Source organism: Lytechinus variegatus, chromosome 3, assembly GCF_018143015.1.
Source record: "Lytechinus variegatus isolate NC3 chromosome 3, Lvar_3.0, whole genome shotgun sequence".
In the NCBI taxonomy this organism is placed as follows: domain Eukaryota; kingdom Metazoa; phylum Echinodermata; class Echinoidea; order Temnopleuroida; family Toxopneustidae; genus Lytechinus; species Lytechinus variegatus.
Genome location: NC_054742.1, coordinates 72,139,712 through 72,163,032, shown reverse-complemented (window position 1 = coordinate 72,163,032; position 23,321 = coordinate 72,139,712). Strand labels below are relative to the sequence as shown.

At 35.9% G+C, this 23,321-nt stretch overlaps 1 protein-coding gene across 1 annotated transcript in view; it reads right to left on the bottom strand.

Annotated features, from left to right (window-relative positions):
- Positions 1-6,765: 6,765 nt before the first annotated feature.
- Positions 6,766-23,321, bottom strand: part of LOC121411872 (acylamino-acid-releasing enzyme-like) — a 32,726-nt gene continuing 16,170 nt past the window's right edge. Inside the window, 9 exon segments of the mRNA XM_041604756.1 lie at positions 6,766-6,994; positions 8,667-8,773; positions 9,420-9,522; positions 10,286-10,316; positions 14,371-14,419; positions 15,149-15,259; positions 17,035-17,123; positions 17,510-17,590; positions 21,158-21,250. Of these exon segments, the coding sequence (XP_041460690.1) occupies positions 6,895-6,994; positions 8,667-8,773; positions 9,420-9,522; positions 10,286-10,316; positions 14,371-14,419; positions 15,149-15,259; positions 17,035-17,123; positions 17,510-17,590; positions 21,158-21,250 (764 nt within the window). The 3' untranslated portion in view covers positions 6,766-6,894.

Sequence of the window (23,321 nt, the reverse complement as noted above, 5' to 3'; positions counted from 1 at the left end):
TTTTAATGACATTAAAATGCAAATTTCAAAATGAACAAGAAAGCGATGAGATGCAAGAGGGTGCTGAAGATGATGCGAAAAGGAGAGAAGGTGAAGAATTTGATTGAACAGTTTTTTGACAGGATAAATGAATAATTTGAAAAAAAAAGACTGGTAAATATCTAGAGTGGGTTCAAGAGGGAATCATCTTATATAGGGGGGGGGGTGAAATGAGTCAAAAAGAAAGTAAGGTGTTGAAACGACGAGTGTAAATAGCAAAGGCAAGAATGAGAGAAGGAATTAGAGAGATGGGGGTGTTCATGATGGAATACAATTCAAAAAATCTTGTGCAATAGAATAGAAAATTACAAGTTATAGATATGCAGTTTCATATGAAAAAAGGCAAAAAATCACTGAGATCAAGATAGAGAGAGAGAATGGGGGGGGGGAGTATGGTACACAAATAAAAAACAAGAGGCCAAATATAAATGCCATGGATATCGCACACCTTACGACTGGTCAATCTATGATCCCATTTTGAATTTCGCAGCAATTCACACTTAGCTATCAAAAAGGGATCTTTTTCATTCCTAGTCGACAAATCAATATCCTAAAATCCAAATTTTAAATAATTCCAAATCTTTACTTTGGAGCAAAGGCCAAAACGGTTCCAAACACTAGTAGCCGATCACAAGTTTGCCAGGACGTCATTACGATTACATATTCAATTCACTTTATTCTCATGAGGAGGGTTGCATAGTCACAAATTCATAAATACATGTAAGTGCTAGTCTCAATATTCGCATCAAATGCAATTTGATGTTTATGAAAAGATCAGGTCGCAGCTAGTCCAATTGTAAGGTGTGAGATGGCCTTGACGCGATTATTTAATAATCAATTCGCCATGCAAAATAATTTCTTTTAAAATGGTCATCATACATTAATTCTATGCACAATTGCTTTGTAAAACTAATTTTGCTAAACTCAGCTTTACCAGGTAATATATACCCGTTTCTTTTTTCCTTTAAATTTTCAGATCATCCTCAAATTGCACTCCTTGGGTTACATTTGTTTATTATATAATTTTTTAACCAGGAACACTGAAACCTGATCATGGCTATATAAAGTTTTAGAAACATGGGTGTGAAATTCTGGCATTTGAGAGGAATCATGCAAAGCAAAGCAACTGAACTTTACAAAAACATTGCCCTTTAAAGTCTCTACAGACTAAATTTGATGCCTTTACCTTCTACAAGTATTCTTTAGCGGATCATCAAGGACTATAATTATGTGGTGCTTCAACTGAAATCCAAAATCCTTAAGCAATCTTTATATGTTTGACACAGAAGAACAAAATGACTGAATACCAGCTCCTCCTACTACAGAATTAAAGCATGGGAATGTTCCTGAGAGCACCAATTTTTTTTTTACGTTAAGAATTTTGCGTTCCATTGAGGTTCAAATTCATCCGTTTTTGTATTCTATTCATAAAGCAACATTTTGTTCAAATACATGTACACATAAGAACAAAAGCATGAAAACCATGATAAGACAATGGCATATGAATGAAAAAAAAAAACAATTGATTAGATATAGTATCAGTTAGGATTAATGTAATATACCGTAAGGGCACTTCAACCTGAGCTTTTTTAACCAAAACTCTACATATCTTACATACTTGGTATAGTAGGACAGGGCTCCGTAACAAAGATTAGTGATCAATCGCTATAAACTGACCAATCAATATCAATGTTACATGCGCATCAGGTTTAAAATACTGACCAGGGACCAATCAGTGCGTTTTTTTCATATTTGCAATTCATCGCAAACCTTCGTGTTACGGAGCCCTTGTTGGCATTCATCAAAAGTATTATAACTAACTTTTGCCTTTACTTTTCAACCAAAGTCTAGAGCTCGGCACAGACTCTACATGATCCATTGCAATCTGATTTTCAAAGATATTTTAGTATTTTAAATGAACATTCCAACATCTCAAGTTGCAAATAGTGGTATGAAATACTGAAATCAAAATTCCAGTCTACTTTGCGCCTCCCTTGAAGGAATAAAAGCAAATTCAGTTCCAAATCGTAATGACGTCATCATCAATTGAAAATTGAAGCAGATTAAGATTTTACTCTGACCACAAAGCAGAATTATGATTTTAGTTTACCTAGCATTATGCCGAATTTCAAATAAAATAACGTAACTTCTTGGAACTTTCACATTTAATGCAAAAAGCGATTTGTTAAAACATTGCATCATGATTGATCATGTAGTGTGCACTGAGCTTACTAAGACACGACCTATCGGTATTAAATCAACTGCTCTCCTATTAAAATCATCAACCAACATAGGCGGATCCAGGGGGGGGCCCGAGGGGCCGGGCCCCCCCTATTGGCGGAGCAAAAAAAAGAAAAAAGGGGAAAAGAAAGGAAAAAAGAAAAAGGGAAAAGAGAGGAGAAAAGAAGGAAGGCAAGCATAAGAGGAGGAAGATGAGTGAATAAAATAAGATAAGGGGAAGACTTGGAAATAATTTTTTTTTAATCTTTTATGTCGGGATATAAAATTTTCGCTCGCGCTTTGCGCTCGCATTGCCTTTTAGGTGATATCTTGCTCAATATGGACCTTAAAGTGTCAAATTCTGAAGTCAATATACAAAACATATTTCAGCTGGGAAATTGAACTTTCATTATTTTGTTTTATTTACAAATTGATTTATTAAAAGTGTAAAAATTTCTGTTTTATGGTCTGAATATTACCAATTTCTGCTTGCGCTGCGCGCTCACAATATTTGATTTGTCAGTTACCTATTATTTTCCTGTATTCCATGAAGTTCTCAAAATATCCCTATTTAGGTCAGATTGTCAAAACGTATCAGCTAGCGCTGCACGCTTGCATTTTGATTAGTGAGTTATGTATATCTCAATATTAATTCTAAAACAAACTACTTAAAATCACCATTTGATGACAATTAATTATAAATTTCTGCTCGCGATTTGCGCTCGCATTGATATGCATATTATGCATAATTACAAAAGTGCTTTAAATGTCCAGTTTTCAGGCCATAATATTAATAGATTTTGCGCTCTCATGCTTAGGAAGAGAAATAGGAAGATAGTCATCATTTTCTTATGATGACATAATGTCCTTATAGAATATCCGGTCCTGTGTCAAAACTCAAAGTAACAATAATTGAAAATATCAGCTCTGTTTTAACTGTGATCCTTTTTCACCTCACAATTTTTCCACAAAGTGCTTGCAATACAGAGCTTAAAGTGACCCCTTTTCAGATCTGAATATCATATATTTTTAGCTCGCGCTTTGCGCTCGCTTTATTGATTTTCATGGTAAAAAAGGTATTTAGAGTACCCAAATTCAGGTCGATATCTCAAACACACGTTTATTCAGATACGCAGCTTGTTCTCCATTCAAATAATTATCCAGTTTCAGATAACAATAAAAAAAAAATTGTCTGCTCGCGCTTTGTGCTCGCATTATTAATGTGTGAAAATTTCCAATAGCTTAACCTTTTCATGATTTACAAAACATGAATATAGTGTCCAGAATTTTTCCGCTCGCGCTTCGCGCTCGCATCAATAATGTTCAGTTTTTGTCTTTCCACGATTAAAAAAAGTGCTTAAAATTTCCATTATTCAGGTAGAAATGTCAAAAATTTTCAGCTCGCGCTTCGCGCTCGCAACGTTTGAATGTTGAAATAGAATGTAACGTCTTCATGGCTAAGTTCAAGCAGTCCATAAAAAATACGTTTTCAATCAGCTCAAAATGTATATAAAAATTTTCCACTCGCGCTCTGCGCTCGCATTATTAATGTAAAGAAGATCCCCACTTCCTCATCCTTTTCATGATTTACAAAACTTGAATAGAGTGTCTCGTTCAGTAGGTCTAAATCACGAATTTTTTTGCTCACGCTTCGCGCTCGCACCAATCGTTTAGTTATATAGGCCTACCTATTATGTTAAGTTACAAAAGTGCTTAGAATTTCCATTCCTTAGGTAAACATGTCAAAAAATTATAAAAATTACGAGCTTCGCGCTCGCATTATTTGATTTTTTTAAAATATGTAACATCTTCATGGCTAACTGCAAGCAAGTCCTTAACAGTACCTTTTCCATCAGTTCATTTCTGCTCGCGCTTCACGTTCGTAATAATTATTCACTTGCATACTTATCTTTTTTCAGGATTGCCCAGAATGTTCAAAACTTTTAGAAAAAAGTACATAAGATTCCCCCAAAAAATAGCTCGCGCTTCGCGCTCGCATTATATGGTATTATATATTTGTGTTTATTCTTAAGAATAAAGCAAAGAAGTGACTAATAAGACTACCCCTTTAAAGAAACCAAAAATCCCGGCAGATATCATATTCGAGTGGCCGATCGGGGAAAATATGGCTGAAAAAAAAAATTCCGGCCCCCCCTATTGGCGAAGGCTGGATCCGCCCCTGAACCAAGTATAGCTATGAATGGTGTTTATATGCTAATTACCTGTAGTTGCAGAAAACAATTTCTTTTTTAACATCAGGGTTAAATGTCACCATATCATTGTAGATCTATGTGGTTTATTTGCAACCCAACTGTGTGAAATCATGTAATCTAATCTGAAAAAATAACAACACTGAAGATCACCAACACAGATAGGCACCTGTGGGACAGTACATTTCTATTGTTTGGAAAAAGGCCGACACTGGCTGCAATGCCATGCTTATCCTGTAAAATTTCTCAGCAATTACACATTTTCTGCAGGAACCATTTGGTTTTAATTTTATTCATACATACAAACAACTGTGTTCTATTATGGGGTGATTCTGTTTGGACTCAATTTCAGAATGATACTACTACTAGCATTGATGTTTAATTTTTTCTTTTATACTCCAGGTTTTTTTGTTGAAGGATTGACCCTAAAGACATTTTTGCTTAATTCAAATATGAAAGGTTTGTGCTACATCGTTTCATGAATTTCCTTGGTGTTTATCGGTTGAGAAGCACAGGTTTGTGACTTACTATGCATACTATTTCAAGTCTATGATGCAAAGTTAGAGAACAAATTTGTGATGCATGTCAGACCCTAAAAAAACATGATTTCAGGTAAAATCTCATGCAAATTCTGTTTCCAGCTAAAATTAAAATGTTTATAATCATTTTATACATTACTGATTAATATCAATTATTAATTTCAGGTTGTTTATGATCAGGAAAATGTCGCTGGCAATTTCCATTAAAAGATTGATATACAAAATATATACATTTATCCTGAATAAGAAAAACAAGTGGAATGCCTCTGGCCGTCTCACCTGCATCACGCGGTTCAATATAGCAGCAGTGCTGACTTTGCATACTACTCTAACTCGCACAAGATGTTCAGTGATACATGGTTACTCTTATGTCCTCTTTTTATGAACTAGACCAATAAACTTACAGAGATATGATGGTTATTCAACAAAAAACCCCAACATGGCCAAAGTTCATTGACCTTACATGACCTTTGACCTTGATCATGTGACCTGAAACTGGAACAGGATGTTCAGTGATACTTGATTACTCTTATGTACAAGTTTCATGAATCAGATCCATAAACTTTAAAAGTTATGATGGTAATTCAACAGATACACCCAATTCGGCTAAAGTTCATTGACCTTTGACCTTGGACATGTGACCTGAAACACGCACAGGATGTTCAGTGATACTTGATTACTCTACTGTCCAAGTTTAACGAACTAGACCAATAAACTTTCAAAGTTATGATGGTAATTCAACAGATACCCCCAATTCGGCCAAAGTTCATTGACCCTAAATGACCTTTGACCTTAATCATGAGACCTGAAACTTGCACAAAATGTTCAGTGATGCTTGATTACTATTATGTCCAAGTTTCATGAATCAGATCCATAAACTTTCAAAGTTATGATGGGAATTCAACAGATATCCCCAATTCGGCCAAAGTTCATTGACCCTAAATGACCTTTGACCTTGATCATGTGACCTGAAACTTGCACAAAATGTTCAGTGATGCTTGATTACTATTATGTCCAAGTTTCATGAATCAGATCCATAAACTTTCAAAGTTATGATGGGAATTCAACAGATATCCCCAATTCGTCCAAAGTTCATTGACCCTAAATGACCTTTGACCTTGGTCATGTGACGTGAAACTCATGCAGGATGTTCATTGATACTTGATTAACCTTATGTCCAAGTTTCATGAACTAGGTCCATATATTTTCTAAGTTATGATGACATTTCAAAAACTTAACCTCAGGTTAAGATTTCGATGTTGATTCCTCCAACATGGTCTAAGTTCATTGACCCTAAATGACCTTTGACCTTGGTCATGTGACATGAAACTCTAATAGGATGTTCAGTAATACTTGATTAACCTTATGGCCAAGTTTTATTAACTAGGTCCATATACTTTCTAAGTTATGATGTCATTTCAAAAACTTAACCTCAGGTTAAGATTTGATGTTGACGCCGCCGCCGTCGGAAAAGCGGCGCCTATAGTCTCACTTTGCTTCGCAGGTGAGACAAAAAATGAAAATTTGTTTATACCAATTACTTTTTATGTGCATTTGATCAGAATCCTACAAAGAGTCTGTAAACAAAATAATAGCATTTCACAGGCTTCATTATTATGTCTTTACAGCCAAGTAATTTATTTTCAACAATTAATTAGCATAATTAATTAACTTCAAATAAATTTCAATATGTTTGGGACTATGAAATGTACAATTTTAATGATAATGTCATGCGATACCTGTGTCTTTTTTTGGGGGGGGGCTCTAGGGACCCTTCGATCTTTGCAGCCTCAAAAATACCCCAGTCTTTATAATATCAGGATTAAAAACACGTTTTGAATGTCTTTTCTAGGAATAAAGGATCAAACTGGCCAGGATTTCATGATTTATATATGATCTGTGATCCATGTATACATATTCATGAAGCAATCTGCCTCGGCATCTACCTTGCTAATAGGATGACTGTTATCGGGATACATCAGTAATCTGGAAACGTAGAAAACAAAAAAAAAACAATATAATAATATATTTAACACTACTAACATATGTTTGTTAGCACTGCATATTATTACCACATCTAAAGCGTGGCTACCCTAATTGGAAACTCAAGCATTCAAGGAATTAATTCATATTAGGTTTCCATTTACTACACCTGGGAGCAAAGTGGCAAATTTAGATAAGCACCTTGCCAAAGGATGTGAGTGCTGTGGTTGATTAGAACCCCAGATCTGGAGGACTTATCCACTGTTGAAGCCAGAGCACCTTTACATAGATAGCTACAAAAGCTTATACAGGTCAGAATAGGGGAGGAGAAAGGGGAGAAAAGATGTAGAAATGATTTCAATAAGCCTCAGAGACACACATTGCGTGATTTCAAGTTTGGTGTTGACCTACTAGTGTTGGTGTTACGTCAATTTTAATGTCACTATAACACTAAACTTAAAATGCAGCTGGTATGAATGGATGGGATGAATTTCACTAGAACAGGTTTTGAAGCTTGGGGAAGCATCCAACTTATTGTCCTTCTAACAGCAACACTACGACAGAACTTGAAATCACCTCCATGAGGTTAAACTTTTGCTTTGGAGGGAGGGCAAGATAGTACAGAATGCAGGAATGATGAGCCTTTGCTAATAATCTATGAGCTAGGATGCGTGGGGGACATCAATGGGGGCGGGGTGCATTGGTGAGTTAAGTTTTAATGGCTCTGTGACTTAGACTCAGAGCATCGGTTTCTAATGATTCTAATTTCTTGTATATAATCGCAGCCTTTTCAAATAAGAGTACCAACGAGTGACATCATCAATTTTCCAATATTGTATTTCAGCATTTTTGATACCATATTTCGGTAGAGCATGATGAAATACCCCCACTACCCAAATGTGGTTAGAATTTTTCCATTGGGGCCCCAAGACATGACCTCATGAATACAAACAATTAGCCCTGCTGAAATCAGAGTAATATTGGCTTGGTTCGAAATGTTATGAACCAGGCAAATAATACATTGACTGATACTAAGAAAGTAAATTAAGAGGCTTTTTTAGGAGGAAATTATAATTTGTTTAACAAATTTTCGGCATTACTCCTGTTTCAGATCAGGATGCTCGATCTGTAATGAAAATCATAAGATCAGTATGCTCGATCTGTATGAAATCATAAATCATAAGTCAGAAAAACAGAATTACAGATCGAGCATACTGATCTGAAAAAATAGGAGTAATGCCGAAAATTTGTTAAACAAATTATAATTTCCTCCTATAAAAGCCTCTCAATTTACTATCTATTGTCCACGGCGGACGGCATTTGAATAGTAATGAGTCAGAAAGAAGAGGATCGAGGGTATTTGAATTCCAGTTCATCGTGGCTTAGCCGTGAACCAGAATAGCCTGGTGGTTGAGTCGCTGCCCGGAAAGCAGTAGATGGCAGGTTCGAATCCCACTGGTTCCAATTTTTTCTGACTTATGATTTATGATTTTCATACAGATCGAGCATACTGATCTTATGATTTTCATTACAGATCGAGCATACTGATCTTAAACAAATAGGAGTAATGCCGAAAATTTGTTAAACAAATGAGACTAAGAAGTTAACCATAATGGCTAAGTTACTGTAACAAAAAGATATCATGGATCTGGACCAGATAACCCAGTGTTCTCACCTTGTTTTGACGCCTTGTGCTTTGAGCATTTGATGGTAGCGTATGCCCTGCTGGGGTGGAACTCGAAGGTCGTCTGATCCTAGCATTATCAGAGTTGGAGCTTTCACCTGAAGAAAGAGAGTGTTCCAGAAACATGTCAAAACATAAAACATACTGAATTTTCTTTTCACACAGCACTTTAGTCATTGACAACTGAATTCTATAACAGACAATCCCAACCTTTCTGATTAAAGAATGGAGATAATTTTGCTCAAAAATTACATTTCTCGTATAAGGGCACAGCAAAACTAAAGAAAAAAAATATTAAGGAAAATCTTATTTAAACAAGAGCTCTGATCTGTAAACTTTCAGAATGGTTGCAAGGTCTGCTGTTATTATCATAGGTTTGATGCATATACCATTTGGCCCAGAATGCAAAAGGTTTGATACATGTTTCTTCAAATGTTTCTTTAAGTAGAAATTGATTATAGAATATAAAATAGAATAGATTAAAGAATAAACATAAAAAATAAAAAATGCCGCAGCCCCTGTAAAAAAAAGTGAAGCTTCTCTGTTATTTGGTGCTCCCAAGACAATCAAATGTCTTTAAATCGATTGCACATATTTCCAATTGAATGTTGATTTGCTTCTTAGAACAAGGATCGTAAACTGCTTTGCTCCAGCTAAAATTGATTTATCATTTGTAAAATTGCAACACAAATTAGCGATTGATTGCAAATATTTTCTTCCCACACACCCTGAGACTTGCAATACCTTATGAACGTGGGCCATGGGTGAACAGTTGAACATCTTAGCATACATCTCGGCTGATGGAGGTATGGTGAAATCAAAGTCTATTCCAGCCTCTGTCAAAGTCCTTTTAATAAGAGAACAAAAATATTTATAATTCTGATATGTATATCATTCTGAGACCCATGACCCTGGGAAGTGGCGGTGCATCCTCGGGTCATGGGTTTTCCTGGGGGTGCTACATATGTTATTCTCCACAGAAGCCAATATGCATGTATGTAAATATAATGAACAAATTTAAACCTTTGATCTAAAGACTCACCCTTTCCATAATAATCTCTGACAGAAGATATGACAGTCGGGTCATTTGATGTGACCTGACTGTATTTTGGTGTCATCTACCCAGACACAAAACATTTTTAATACCTGTTGAATATTTCGTAAGTTATCATGCGGAGACCAACTTGCATAATTAATGAGCTGTGACTTTTGACCTGCAGACTCTGAATTTAAACTTAGCCTGCATTTTGGTCTCATCTACCTAGACACCAAATTTCTTTTTAATCTGTTGAATATTTCATAAATTATCATGCGGAAACCAAGTGGGTACGGACAGAATGACACGGGCAACGGTTCAATGTCCCCTCCGGACTTCATCTGCAGGGGCATAAAAATCCTATATTAAAAGACAATAAGACTTAAGGTCAATAGTCTGATCGTCTAAAATAAAATCACAATTTGGTCAAAAAACTGTTCTGAGTTAGGGTTTTCATCATCTAAGTATATATTTATTAACAAACCTTCACTTACAAGTCAAGTATATCTCCACCACCAAGTTTATCTGGAAATACCAAAGTAAAGAGAAATAAGAAAGCAAGAAATGAACGTACCATGATGGAATGTCTGTACCCCCAAGCATAGCTGCAAAACAAAATAAAGAAAAATCCATTTAGAAATTATAACAGAAATCAAGATTATTCATTCTGGAATATCAGTTAAGAAATCTGGCATCTATTCTTAGTAAATGTGTAGAATATAAGTAGAATATCAGATTTTTTTGCTAGTGTAGCCAATGTGCACACACTAATCCAATATCAATGTCAATGCCTAACATTATTCATATTCTAACATCTGAAGGTGATAGGATCAGGGTTATTTTTATCAGTTTCATCCCATCTCTCTTCTACCACTTCTGTTGTCACAGTCTTCTTAAGACCTGAACCTCTTTGCATAATTTGGCCTAAATACTGCAGTTTTATTTGATTGATATAAAGTGACAAAATGCGAAAATAATTACCTTGATAACTGGAAATATTCATTTTATTTGCTAGTTCATTACGATTAACTTGTACGCCGAATAAAAGTACACAATTTTTCCTGCGTGCGCACTGCATCTCCCTATGTATGCACTATCCCAAGATCATCACGCAAATTGGTGTCCATTTCCTCTTTTACAGCATGGCCGCTGAAGAGGTGCCAAACACAGGAGTAGTTTTCCCAACCAGTAGAAATGTTGAAAGTGGCAAAGAGAGACCCCTTGCAGGCTCTAGTAATGGTGGATCGGTGGATCCGTGTCCACATGCCCATGGGGGTGGAACCGTGGAATTGCGTCCACGTACCCGAAAGGCGATAGCCAAGGTATCCGCGTCGGAACCTGGACCTAACATGGGGAGTGTCGAGAAAACCTCGACTCCTCCAGGGTTACCAGACCCATCAGGTATCGGGTCACACCAAGACAGGATTGAGAGCACAGGACTCTCTTCCCGGCACAGACTAGGCTCGATACCGTGTCAGTCTCCGCAAGGGAGCATCAGCAAAGGGCTACCAGCCCCTAGTCACAAGAGTCCTCGGAGTCCGTCCCCGTCGGACTCACGTTTCAATCTGACCCCGTCAGATTCGGAGGACCTTTCTTCACGATTGGCAAGCGCTAGGTTGAAGAAGCCAGGATCCGCCCAGCCTCTTGCCCCTTCTTCTACTTCGCACCTGGAGCCGCCAAAGAAGAGGAAGATGTCTTTGGTCGGCGAGCTATGGATGCAGTTGTCTACAGCAGCTACCACTGCGTCCCATTCTCGGAGATCTCGAGTCCTTGCCAAGGTAGGCATAATTTGGCCTAAATATTGCAGTTTTATTTGATTGATATTTATCAAGTGACCAAATTAAGGTTATGTTTGGGTTTTTTCTTATCCAGGGAATGATCACGAGCATCCCTCACCAGCAATATTTCAAATGCTCTCCTTCATTCCTTCTATAATTCTGTCTCATTGTCTACCCTATGTATCTTATCATTTGTATTCAAATTTAGTTGTATTTGTATTTTTCCTTTACTCATAACATGGACTATGTATTTCTGTTTCTGTATGGCCAAGTTAATGTAAATGTTATAATGCGTTCTGTGAATGTTTGTATAATATTTCCTATGTACATGTATGTAGAGCTAAAACAAATTGCCCTGTATGGACTAATAAATATATCTGAATTGAACTAATTACATGACCTTTATTTTCATACATTTTAGAGAAAAGAGTCCCCAAATAGTACATTACAACTGGTAGAGTTCAGTGAGGATATGAAATCAGGCAAGTGAAAAACACTATAACAAACCTCCCCTATAATTTGGGGGATTTTGAGAGTGACTAGTAATCGGACCGGAAGCAAATCAAAGGTAATGAGCAGCTAAACGAAAAAAGTATGTGATGTTAAAGCTGGACAAACCGAGTGAATAGGTTATTACTTTAGAACAGAATAGACTTGCACACAATACATCGGCAAACTTCTCCTGACCCTAGACTATGGCAGCTTGATATAATCAAATAATGATCTCATATTCCTCTTAATCGTAACAAAACGTTTAAAGATGAATACAACAGAATGCGGCCCAAGAACGGTCACCCAGGATGTGCCCATGGACGTTCCAAGGCTCACAAATGACTGTACTTTGAAATTCTACCATAGATATGTATAAGACACATCGGTTCCGATCAAACCTGAACTTATTTCACTTTAACAGTGAAAGAGAAACAAATTTCAGTTCCTCTTATTGACAAGAATAAACTTCACTTCCTTCACAAAACCTAGAACCATCAACTAAGATGTACTCAAAGCACATGTCAGATCCCTATTTTATGGTTAACAGGGTGAAGCCATGGTAAAGCATCCTTTGAAGAAAATCAAAGGTAGAATAAAACAATAAAATTCATATTTATCATTATTTATTCACTATAAACAAGAGCGAAAACATCACAGCAATATACATGTAGTTGCATTTGATGACTGATGACTGCATGATTGCATGATTGATGACTGCATTTGATGACTCAATGCACTAATATGCTTCATCGCATCATACAACACATGTATGTAAAATATTAACTGAACTCTGAGAAAGATTTAATGAATAAAGAACTAAGTAGTTTTGTTGATTATGAGTTTCACTGTCCTGAATGTTCTAACTCATGTAGGTAAAAGAAAAAGACCATTAGTTTACAAGAACTTACACCAAATTATAGGAAAGACATCTTTTATCACATTTCTACTTGTAGTGGTTTTCAATACCACTAGTCAATGTTAAAATTACCAAACTGTTTTCTTGGTGAAGAGGCAGCATGCTATCCACCTGTATTGTTAAAGTTGTTTCAGATAGAGTATGGTACTTTTTGTTTTTAGTGCCTCTAAATATCCATTATTATTATCATTATTATAATCTGCTGCTTTATTACGAAGCTTTTGCTCACAAGAAATATCAGCCGTCAATCAATCACTGGTAACAAAGCTTCCCAAGAAAGTAGGAATTACTTGTTCTTGATTGCTTACAACATCATATAGGTTTATTCCCAATTGATACATATTGTTCCCTATCTTACAATACCAATGATATGATACAAAGGTACATATACAGAATTTGAAGCATTAATAGTAGTCTGCTTAATTGTAATGCTTGGTAACCAAACACAATATTTTCTTTCTGAATATATGTAGTTGTTTTGCTGTATTTGCTGTTTTACTTTCTTCTCATTGTTTTTATTTTTCTTCACTGTTTTATCAATATTTTAAATAATAATAATAAAATAATAGAACAGTGTTAAAGTATTTGTGGTAATAAGGTGGACAGACCTGATGGGCCAATTGCCTCCTGTCTGTCCCACACATTTGCCATGTATTTCCACTATTGTACGTCATTGTTATTCTGTAAATGTAATTTTGATATTGTTCTGTTTGTATGTTTAAAGAGATGTGAAATGAATTAGTCGAATTGAATTGAATATAAAGTATCATCCCCTTCAATTTTTTTTTTATTTCAAGATGTTGATCCATCCAACTTCAAAGATATTGAAATCTTCTTTATCTCCTCTTTTGACTTTGCACTCTTCCTCCCTACTCATTATATTTCATAAATTGTCCTTACAAGTAATTTGAATTTCTTCTTTATTACATCTCTGTTTTATTCACTTCAGCCCAGGCATATTATTGACCCTACCTCTCAATCAGTAACCCATCACTTTAACCCTTCCTCCCCCATTTAAACCTCTCAAAACTCCTTACATTTTTACATTGAGGCACTTTCGTTGTTTTTTTGTTATACATTTTGGTTGTTAATTTGAATTTAAACCTCTCAAAACTCCTTACATTTTTACATTGAGGCACTTTCGTTTTTTTGTTATACATTTTCATTGTTAATTTGAATTTGTTTTTCATTCTTATTTTTTGTTTACATCTTGTTAACCTTGCTGAAAGACCAGCGTCATGCTGATCACAGCAACTATGTTTACTGCATGTTTTCAGCAATGTATGATAAAAGTCAAACAATAGACTTTATAGCACTTTATAGATACAGTATATCAATACCAAGTCATTGGTATTTGGCTTCCCTACACATTGTATTACTACATATTTCATATATTACATTAATCTTGGGGAGTATTCCAACAAGAGATCCATCCTTAATTGCTAGGTATTATAAAATGATATCTACACTTACCTGCAACATTGGTGACTGGATTCCTGGTGGCACATACTTTGTAAAAATCCTATAAAAAAAACAGAGAAAAGAAGAATATTCAACAAAAAGTAACATAGTCCTTTAGCTACCTACAAAATAAAACAAATTTAAAAAGTTGTCAAAATTTTGCTTCATAATATGATATAGATTTTTTTAAATAATTTTAACAGGGATATAAAGTTCTAGAGTCTGCCTTATTAGTTGACCAAAAAGACAAATTTTGTTATCAAGCTTTATTGAATGAATGCTAACAGTTTTTGCGTCCATGGTGTTAGTTCACTTTCTTCGGGTTAAATGCAAATACTAACTTCATTTAAATAGGATTCTCATGACTTACTGATTTTCTTTTTAACTCCTATTAATTTGCCTCATTCATTCCTCTCCCATCCCCCTTCCCCAGTTTGCTTCGTTTCTGTAGCTGTTGTTAAGATCATGTTATATGGCAAACCCACCCTCTCCCCTATCCCCCCCTCCAGCTGTGAGATGGGCCTTAGATCCTCTTGTAAGGTTGAAGCCTATTTTAACGCAGACATTTTACTATGATCTGGCACCCAATCATAATAAATCATGATGTAAAATTGGAAATATATCCAATAAAACACATTTCATCATATATCATTCACACCATAACCATTTTAGGGCAAACATATTCACATAATCTAGTAATGAACTGGAAAAGTGGCATGGGAGATATACCAAAGCTCATGATAGGTTTACACTTCAGTGCTTCAAATTGAATCAAGTTCTCAAGACTTACTGAGTACTGTCCAATCATGTGTGTCGATAGGAATCCACCGTGAGAGCCTCCGGATACTGCTACTCTCTTCGGATCTACCAGACCTTGATCTATTACTGCTTCAGCTGCAGTCTGTAAATGAGATTAGCAGACAAATGTTTACGAAAAAAAAATAAATACCAAGAATCCGGCTTTATATATCTTGGGACTACATAAATCTGTTTAAAGACCCTGACCGGTGTAAAAACAATCATATATCAAAATAAAGGTAATGATTCATACAATACAAATATACCAAAAATATTACATATATCTCCTTCCAATAGTTAAAAATATTAAATAAAAATCAAAGAAACTGCTCCTCCAAATTACGCTTTGATTGAGCACCCCCACGTCGCCTGGAAATGATGACGTCACGTTGTGTCTGGAGGGTTGTGATTCCATAGGTTTGCGTACAAAAGCATTGGGTATTTTCTTCCATTTCCATGTTATGAATCCATTTTTTTTTTCGTTTTCAGATGAAAATGGCACTCAAAATTATTCACTGTTCAAATTGTTGTAAACCTACAACTATTCACTACCTTTTTTTGTGATTTCTTTGTTTGGCTCTTATTGGGCCTAAATTGCTATGTCAGGAAAAGTTGTTATACATAATCTAAATGCAGATAGAATTGAAATCTGCGCCAAATAAGCAGGAAATAAAATATGGCAAAAACTAGTTCAAAACTGTAGATTTCATAAATTCAAGCTTGTGGAAAAAATATATGTGATATCCCTCTGTGATAGAAGTGAAGAGAATGAAATGCGTTATCTGGAAAACAAAAAAATCACCCAGTTTTTCTGTGTACAAACCTATGGAATCACGACGCTTCTTACACAACGTGACGTCACGGTCTCGAGGCAGGTGAAAAGCACAATAAAGCCTATTTTCTAAACGGGGTTCGAAGCCCGATAATTGGAATATCCTTAAGCAAAATACTCAGCTGGGAAGCGGTGAAAATGCATAAAGCATACCTTGCTGTATTTAGTAGCTTATAAGCTTTCGATTGGTATATAATTTGTCAGTTTCATTTTTGGGTCCGGTCTGGATCTTTAACTCATGTAATTAGTAGAGAGTTTCCGCAATAACAATGGGACATATTCTACAACATAGTAGAATCTATTGAAAATGCCTGTTAAATCACAACGGACAGCTTGGAGGTCTTTGTCGAAAATAGGTGAACCGGACAACTGTTGGTCATAAGTTTGGGAGCTTACAAAAAAACTGCAAGTATGTTGTTTGTTCAGAGTCACGGACGACACTACTGTTTTGATTCATCGCTTTTCCACAGAGACTGCTTTGTCATGTAGGGCTTTGGACAATAAATTCTCTATGTTCCAGAAAGTGTATGTGTAGTGGGTTGCAAAAACTCCCTATTAATGATGAGGAAATGGTATTTCTTTAGCCTAATTCACGTCAAATGTGTGTTTCATAAAGCTGTTCATCAGTTAGGAATGATTTTAGGCATGACTGGTGTACTGTTGCGTAGGCGTACCTTTCTGGTGATATAGTACCTTTCTGGTGATATAGAACCTTACACCATGAGAGGCAATAGCAGTAGTATTCAGAGTTTACAAACCCTGTGGCTTCAGTCAATCCAATGCCATCAAGGCCATGGCTTCGGATGCCCTGTTGATTGACTTGGGGAAAATTTTGTGCCCTTTTGATTTTGTTTTCCCATTTGTGCTGTCATACAGAAATGTGAAATATGCCCTATAGGAAAGTGGCAGTGCTCTGAACATATCGTAATGTAAGGCCTGAAACTCTAATACTTTGCATGAGCATTCTAAAGATTTTTTTTTCACACTTGTGCTCCTTGATGTCAGAATTCCTACTATAATGTTGCACACTGCAGTAATATATTCACCTGAACATCTTGGACGTCATTGGTCCCAACAGCTCCAGGGAGAGAATAGATGGAGTCTTGTCCAAAACCTATCGAGCCTCTGTAATTGACTGCAAAAACAAATCAATAAAGATACATGTCACTTAAATGTCATGGCCTCTGAAAACCAAACGGAAAATTGATCGAGTGGATACAGAGCGAATGGCAATTCACTCTTTGAAACTCATGTCCCAAGTAAATTACAAAGGAATGGCAGACCAGAGGGATATAAAGATTGAATTAGATTACACTGCAAATTACACTGTTGGCAATTTGATTTTTTGGGGAAAATGGTAATAGCACTGGATTTGAAGAGTCCAACCTGTAAAATCGTTAGGAACAAAGTTCTGAATTGTTGTGTGAATATTCAAATTGAAAATCCACGCTGTTGCGAGCCTCTGTGAAGGAATAAATGGAAATTCAATTCCAAATCACATAATGATAAACTGATATTTACCACAGGCAATCACAAATCCTAGTCTGCAAAAAGCTCCAGGAAACATGAGATAACCTGTGGAGATCAGAGAATGGGGGCCCCCTGCAGAGAGAAAAGAAAAATGCAGACTCTATAAAAACATGTAAAAACAAAATATTCTTGAAGGTAAAACTAAGCAAGTAAAAAGGGATGTTATACATTAACTGAGCAACATCTAATAATTAAATGCCGACTCCATTTTAGGCAATAACTCTAAATGAAAAGGTACTCTCTTGGTTATAGCAAGTGAGAAGCAAAAGGGAATTTCTTTCTATACTAACATGTTTTTCCGAACAAGATAATGAAGAGATTTCAAATATATGCTAGCCCTATTCTTTTTCCATGTTATTATGATCCAGTATTACCAAGACGCCATTGTTAATCACATGAGCATTCACCATCTTTTTACTGACACCTAACATGGATTTGTTCTAGGAAGGTCGTGCTCAACTCAACTGCTCACACAGCTCAAAGATTGGACAATGGAGATCCAATGGATGTAGTGTATTTAACTTCAGAAAGCTTTCGACTTAGTGCCTCATGTTAGACTTTTTAACAAGATTGCTTTAGAAAGTATCAATTAACCTAGTCTTTTGGGGTTCAAGACTTTTTAGCACATAGAGTTCACAGAGTTTCAATTGATGGATGTTTCTCGGACTGGTCTACTGTCATTAGCAGAATTCTGCATGCTACTGTACTCGGTCCGACCCTTTTTGTTTTGTTTGTGAATGACTTGCCTGATGTCACTTCTTGTCAAACTCAGATGTACACTCCCCTCCAAAAGTTTGGGAACACCTGCATTCAGTGTGTGTTTTTCTATATACTTGGTAGACTTTGTTGATATTCGGGCTCATAGCACAGTTGAATTTTTGTTTTAAAGTGAATATTATACAGCAGTGTAAATTTTGTTATTGATTCAAACAAATTTATACTCTTAAATGGCTGGCTACCAGTCAAGATGGCATTCTCTCAAAATGCTAACTTATTTTATAACATGCAGTTATTGCAGTTATTCAGAGCTTTTACACTAATACATGTGCAACTTCATTCATTTTTCCTTTTCCTAGTCAGAAGTCAGACACAAAAATAAAATTTAACAATACTCAGTGTTCCACTGATATGGAAAAAAAAAAATAAATTTTATTGTATAAACGTAAAAGACAATAAATCATATATTTCTTTTAAATAACCACAATAACAATCAAAAGGGCGTCAGTTTTTTTTTCTTGATCATGGAAACTCATTTATTTACTGGTTACTGGGGCGGCCAATCCATGATTTCCAGGACTTGTTTCTCTTCCTTTTTCTTCAAGTAGTCTTTGCATATACTTGACGTGTGTTTTGGGTCATTGTCTAGCTGGAAAGCGAATCCTTCTCCGATCAGGCGTTCCCAGAAGGGATGGCCTTCCGTTGTAGGATTGAATGATAGCAGTGCTGGTTGAGGATACCCTCTACTCTATGCAAGCTACCTACCTTTCCTGCACCAAAGCGACCCAAACCATGACGTTACCACCACCATGTTTCACAGTTGGCTTGATGCACTGGGGTAGCATCTTTTCTCCCTTTCTCCGTCTCACATAGGTACTTCGCTTGCTGCCAAACACCTCGAACTTTGATTCGTCACACCAAAGAACCTTCTGCCACTGCTCCAAAGACCAGTCTTTATGCTTGCTAGCACAAGCAAGCCTTTTCTTCCGGTTCTTTTCTTTGAGGAGTGGTTTCCTTGAAGCCACACGGCCCATCAGCCCTGCTCCACAGAGACGCGTCTTCTAACAGTTGAAGAACATACAGGCATCTCACGGGTGTTGTTGAGGTCAGCTGTAATCTGTGGGCAAGTCAGGCAACGGTTGCGTAGACTGCTCACCCGAATGTATTAATCTCAGCAGGACATGTTGTTTTGGCCTACCACTTCGTCTACTGTCCCTATTAGACCCAGTGGCCTCTTTGCATTTCAGGCTGTAGTGAACAGCATGGATACTGATCTTGAGTTTCCTGGCTATTTCTCGCATCGAGCAGCCTTCTTTCTCAAAACTACAATTGACTGACGTGTTTCCAAAGAAAGTTGTCTTGTCTTAGCCATTTTAATTTTGTGACTGACTTCTGACTAAGAAAAACTGAATAGGCAAAATGAACGAAGGTGCACTGGAATAAGTGTAAAAAACTCTCAGTAATTTTGAGTTCATGAATTTCGAATTGCACTGATGTCAACTCCACTTTCATGCATTTTCTTTAAAGGATTAGGAATTTGTCAAGTTCAGATGTCAGTTTTCCAGGATAAAGATGCAGATTTCCATAAATTAACTGTCTTATGAACAATACTGAGCAACAAATTCTGAGGACATCACAAAATAATGGAAAAAATTTCAGAATAGAACCCCAAACAGAACAATGTTAAAAGAAGTTAGCATTTTTTAGAGAATGCCATCTTGACTGGTAGCCTGCCCACCTTGGCAGTTGGCAGCTGCACGTCTCCTAAGAGCTTTTAATTTGTTTGAATCAATGATAAAATGTACACTGGTGTATAGCCTTCATTTTAAGACAAAAATACAGCTGTACTATGAGGCTTAGCTTCAGTAAAGTCTATCAAAGTTTGAAAAAACATACACTGAAGGCAGGTGTTCCCAAACTTTTGGAGGGGAGTGTATGCAGATGATGCAAAATATATCCATCAAATGCCAGATTTCTTGCCACGAGTTACAACATGATTTAGATAACACTTTTACTTGGTCTTCACATTGGCAATTTCACCTGAACTGTAAAAATATAAGACCCTACATCTCGGTTACAACAATCCCCAACAGACCTATGTCATGGAGAACAGACCTCTTGAGAATGTTGAATCTGAAAAGGATCTTGGTGTCCTTGTTGATAATAATCTGTCTTTCCATAAACACATCGCAGCAATGGTACAGAAAGCTAACCAGATGCTAGGGATCATTAAACAAGCTTTTGTTCATTTCAATCAGGATATCTTCATCTCGAATATTGTAGTTACATGGAATCCACATTTTGTAACTGATGACCATAAAATTGAGCTACAAGAATGATTCCTGGGGAGCGTTTCATGAAAGGAAGTGTCGGGCGTTTTATCCGACAAGTCCTGTTTTATCCGACAGTTACCATAGTAACACTGCCTCTCAGCCAATCAAAATCAAGGAAAGATGTCAGATCTGACAACTTGTAGGACAAAAATCTTGATGAAACGGTCTCCTGATATGTGTTCTCTATCTTACACTAAAAGGTTGAACAAGCTCAAGCTTTTCTCTTTTCACTACTGCCAAGAGAGGGCTAATATGATTCAGGTCTACTAAATACGCCATGGCATTGACAGACTCAGTCCAGAATACTTCTTCAACAGATCTGATTATCATACAACTCAATCAACCTCAACTATATGGAAATCCATCAGTGTCATATTTTTTTCTACAGGAAGTTTGCACAATGTCATTTGTGAACAAAGAGAATCACACTGAATTTTCAAGCAAACGATGAATGTATGGATATACATTATATCTAGATAATATTTTGAACAAACATGCATTTTAGATGTTTACATTGCTGGCTTTCCATAGTTATGGTGGATTGGATCAATCGCAATTCTTTGTAAGATTGGGCCCAGACATATCTTACCATGAGGCATCACTATAAGAGGAGGCTTCTTCTCTGAACCAACCAAATCTTCAGTTGGCTTCAGAATGATAGCTTCAAAATCAATATCACTACCTGAACAAATTAAGAAAAAAAGTATTGGAAAACATTTGATTTAGCAGTTTTGTTTGTTTTCTGATTTCTTTATGAAACAGCAAACAATGAAAATATAACATGAAATACGATTTTTTTTAAATAAACAAAAAATATGCACAGTATGCTGGTCCCTAACCAATAACAACTGCATCACAGAACTAAATTTGAATACTTTCTATGTTGTAAAGAGAATTAATATTACAACTAATTGTTCCTTTTATTACATGGTTCTTCACAGACTTACAGGCAAATTTAATTGTACAGTTTTCTTTCTCATCTTTCCTGTTCATAGCGCCCTGGACTTGTAAAACTAGATGCATACTACTTGACTCAATGGGATCCAATTTTCAAAGAAATCGGAATAGTATTTGATATGAACATTCCAACCTTAGAATCATAACAGTCAAAGTTCTGAATAATGGTATAAACACTAGAAATCAAAATTCCAGTCTATTTCAAGCCTTCCTGTAGCAATAAAAGGAAAAATTCAATTCAAAATCATAATCGCTGGCAGCATCTCTACATCGATTTGGAATTTTCACCGGCCTTGCAGCGAAGCAGAATTCTTATTTTAGTATTCCTAACCATCTGTAGAACTTCATTTAAAAATAATAACTTCTAAAAAATTTTGAATTAAATGAAAAATGCATTTATTCGATGATAATAATAATCCGCTTTTATATAGTGCTTAATACATTGGAATGACGTATCTAAGCGCTTTAGAGACATATTATAACCACCGGTCATCAGATACAATCAGTCATTCCCGCACACAATGTATGCACATCCTCCACTCCCTGGGAGTATTCCAGCCAGTAAGGCACACACAGTACTGGACAAGCAACAATGACTTTCACAATCTACCAGGTACCCATTTAGCACCTGGGTCAAGAGTGGCAAAGTGTGGATTAACACCTTGCCAAAGGACGCCAGACCGTGGTGGGATACAAGCACACGACCCTCTGTTTAAAAGATAAGAGTCAGAACCACTACACCACAGCTCTTCCACACTTATTCGCGAATCATGTCGTAATCGGATCATGTAGAGTGTGGCGGGCTTAACATTCAAGATAGATGTACCACTAGAGACATAGCTGCCAACCTTAATTATGTAAAAATCCTACTTTTTATTTCTTTTTATCCTATTTTCAAGCCTAAAAAATAGATTTTGCTTTTACATTTATAAAAACATACCAAAAATTGTCATTCTTTGAAGTTTCAAAAATTACATTTTTAGAGAAAAAATCGTATTTATTGTCACTTTCTCCTTAAAAAATCCTACTAAAAGGATGAAATCCTACTTATTGGCAGCTCTGTTGGAGGTGATAATGGTGGTATCATCGCAGTGACCAGTAAACTAGCACATCAATGATGTGGAGTTCATCCGGCATCTTGCAACACAATTTAACACAATTTTAATTTCAGCCCAGTTGACACTGTAGTGAATTATATTGGTGACATAAATTGATATAGAATTGAAATTGATGAAGAAATGACATAGAAGCATTTTTGTGATGTATGAATAAATTTCATATGAATTAAGTATTAATTATTATCTAGTCAAAGTTTCTTAACTCTGTGTAGAACCTTGGTGAACCTAATGTAGCTCTCAGATGGAACAAAAATAACCAAAATAAATCAACAAATAAGTAAGCAATTTTTGTGAGTTTTGAAAATAAATGAATAGCAGATTCAATGAGTTTCAAAATTCTATATTTGAATTTTGTATCACCACCTCGAGCTATCATATAAAGCAAACAAAACTGAAATTGATCAACAAATGAAGAAGAAAAAACATTTTTTGTGATTTATGAATAAATTTTGCATAAATTAGAATAAATAATTTTCCAGACAAAATTTCAAAATTTTGTGTACAAGTTTGGTGAACCTCATGCAGCTCTACCAGATGGAAAAAAAAAATCAAAATCTGTCAACAAATAAAGAAAGAGGAATTTTGTGGGATTTATGAATACATTTTGCATAAATTAGCATAAATAATTTTCTACTGAAAATTTTCAAAATTCTGTGGTAGAAGTTTGATGGGCCTCAT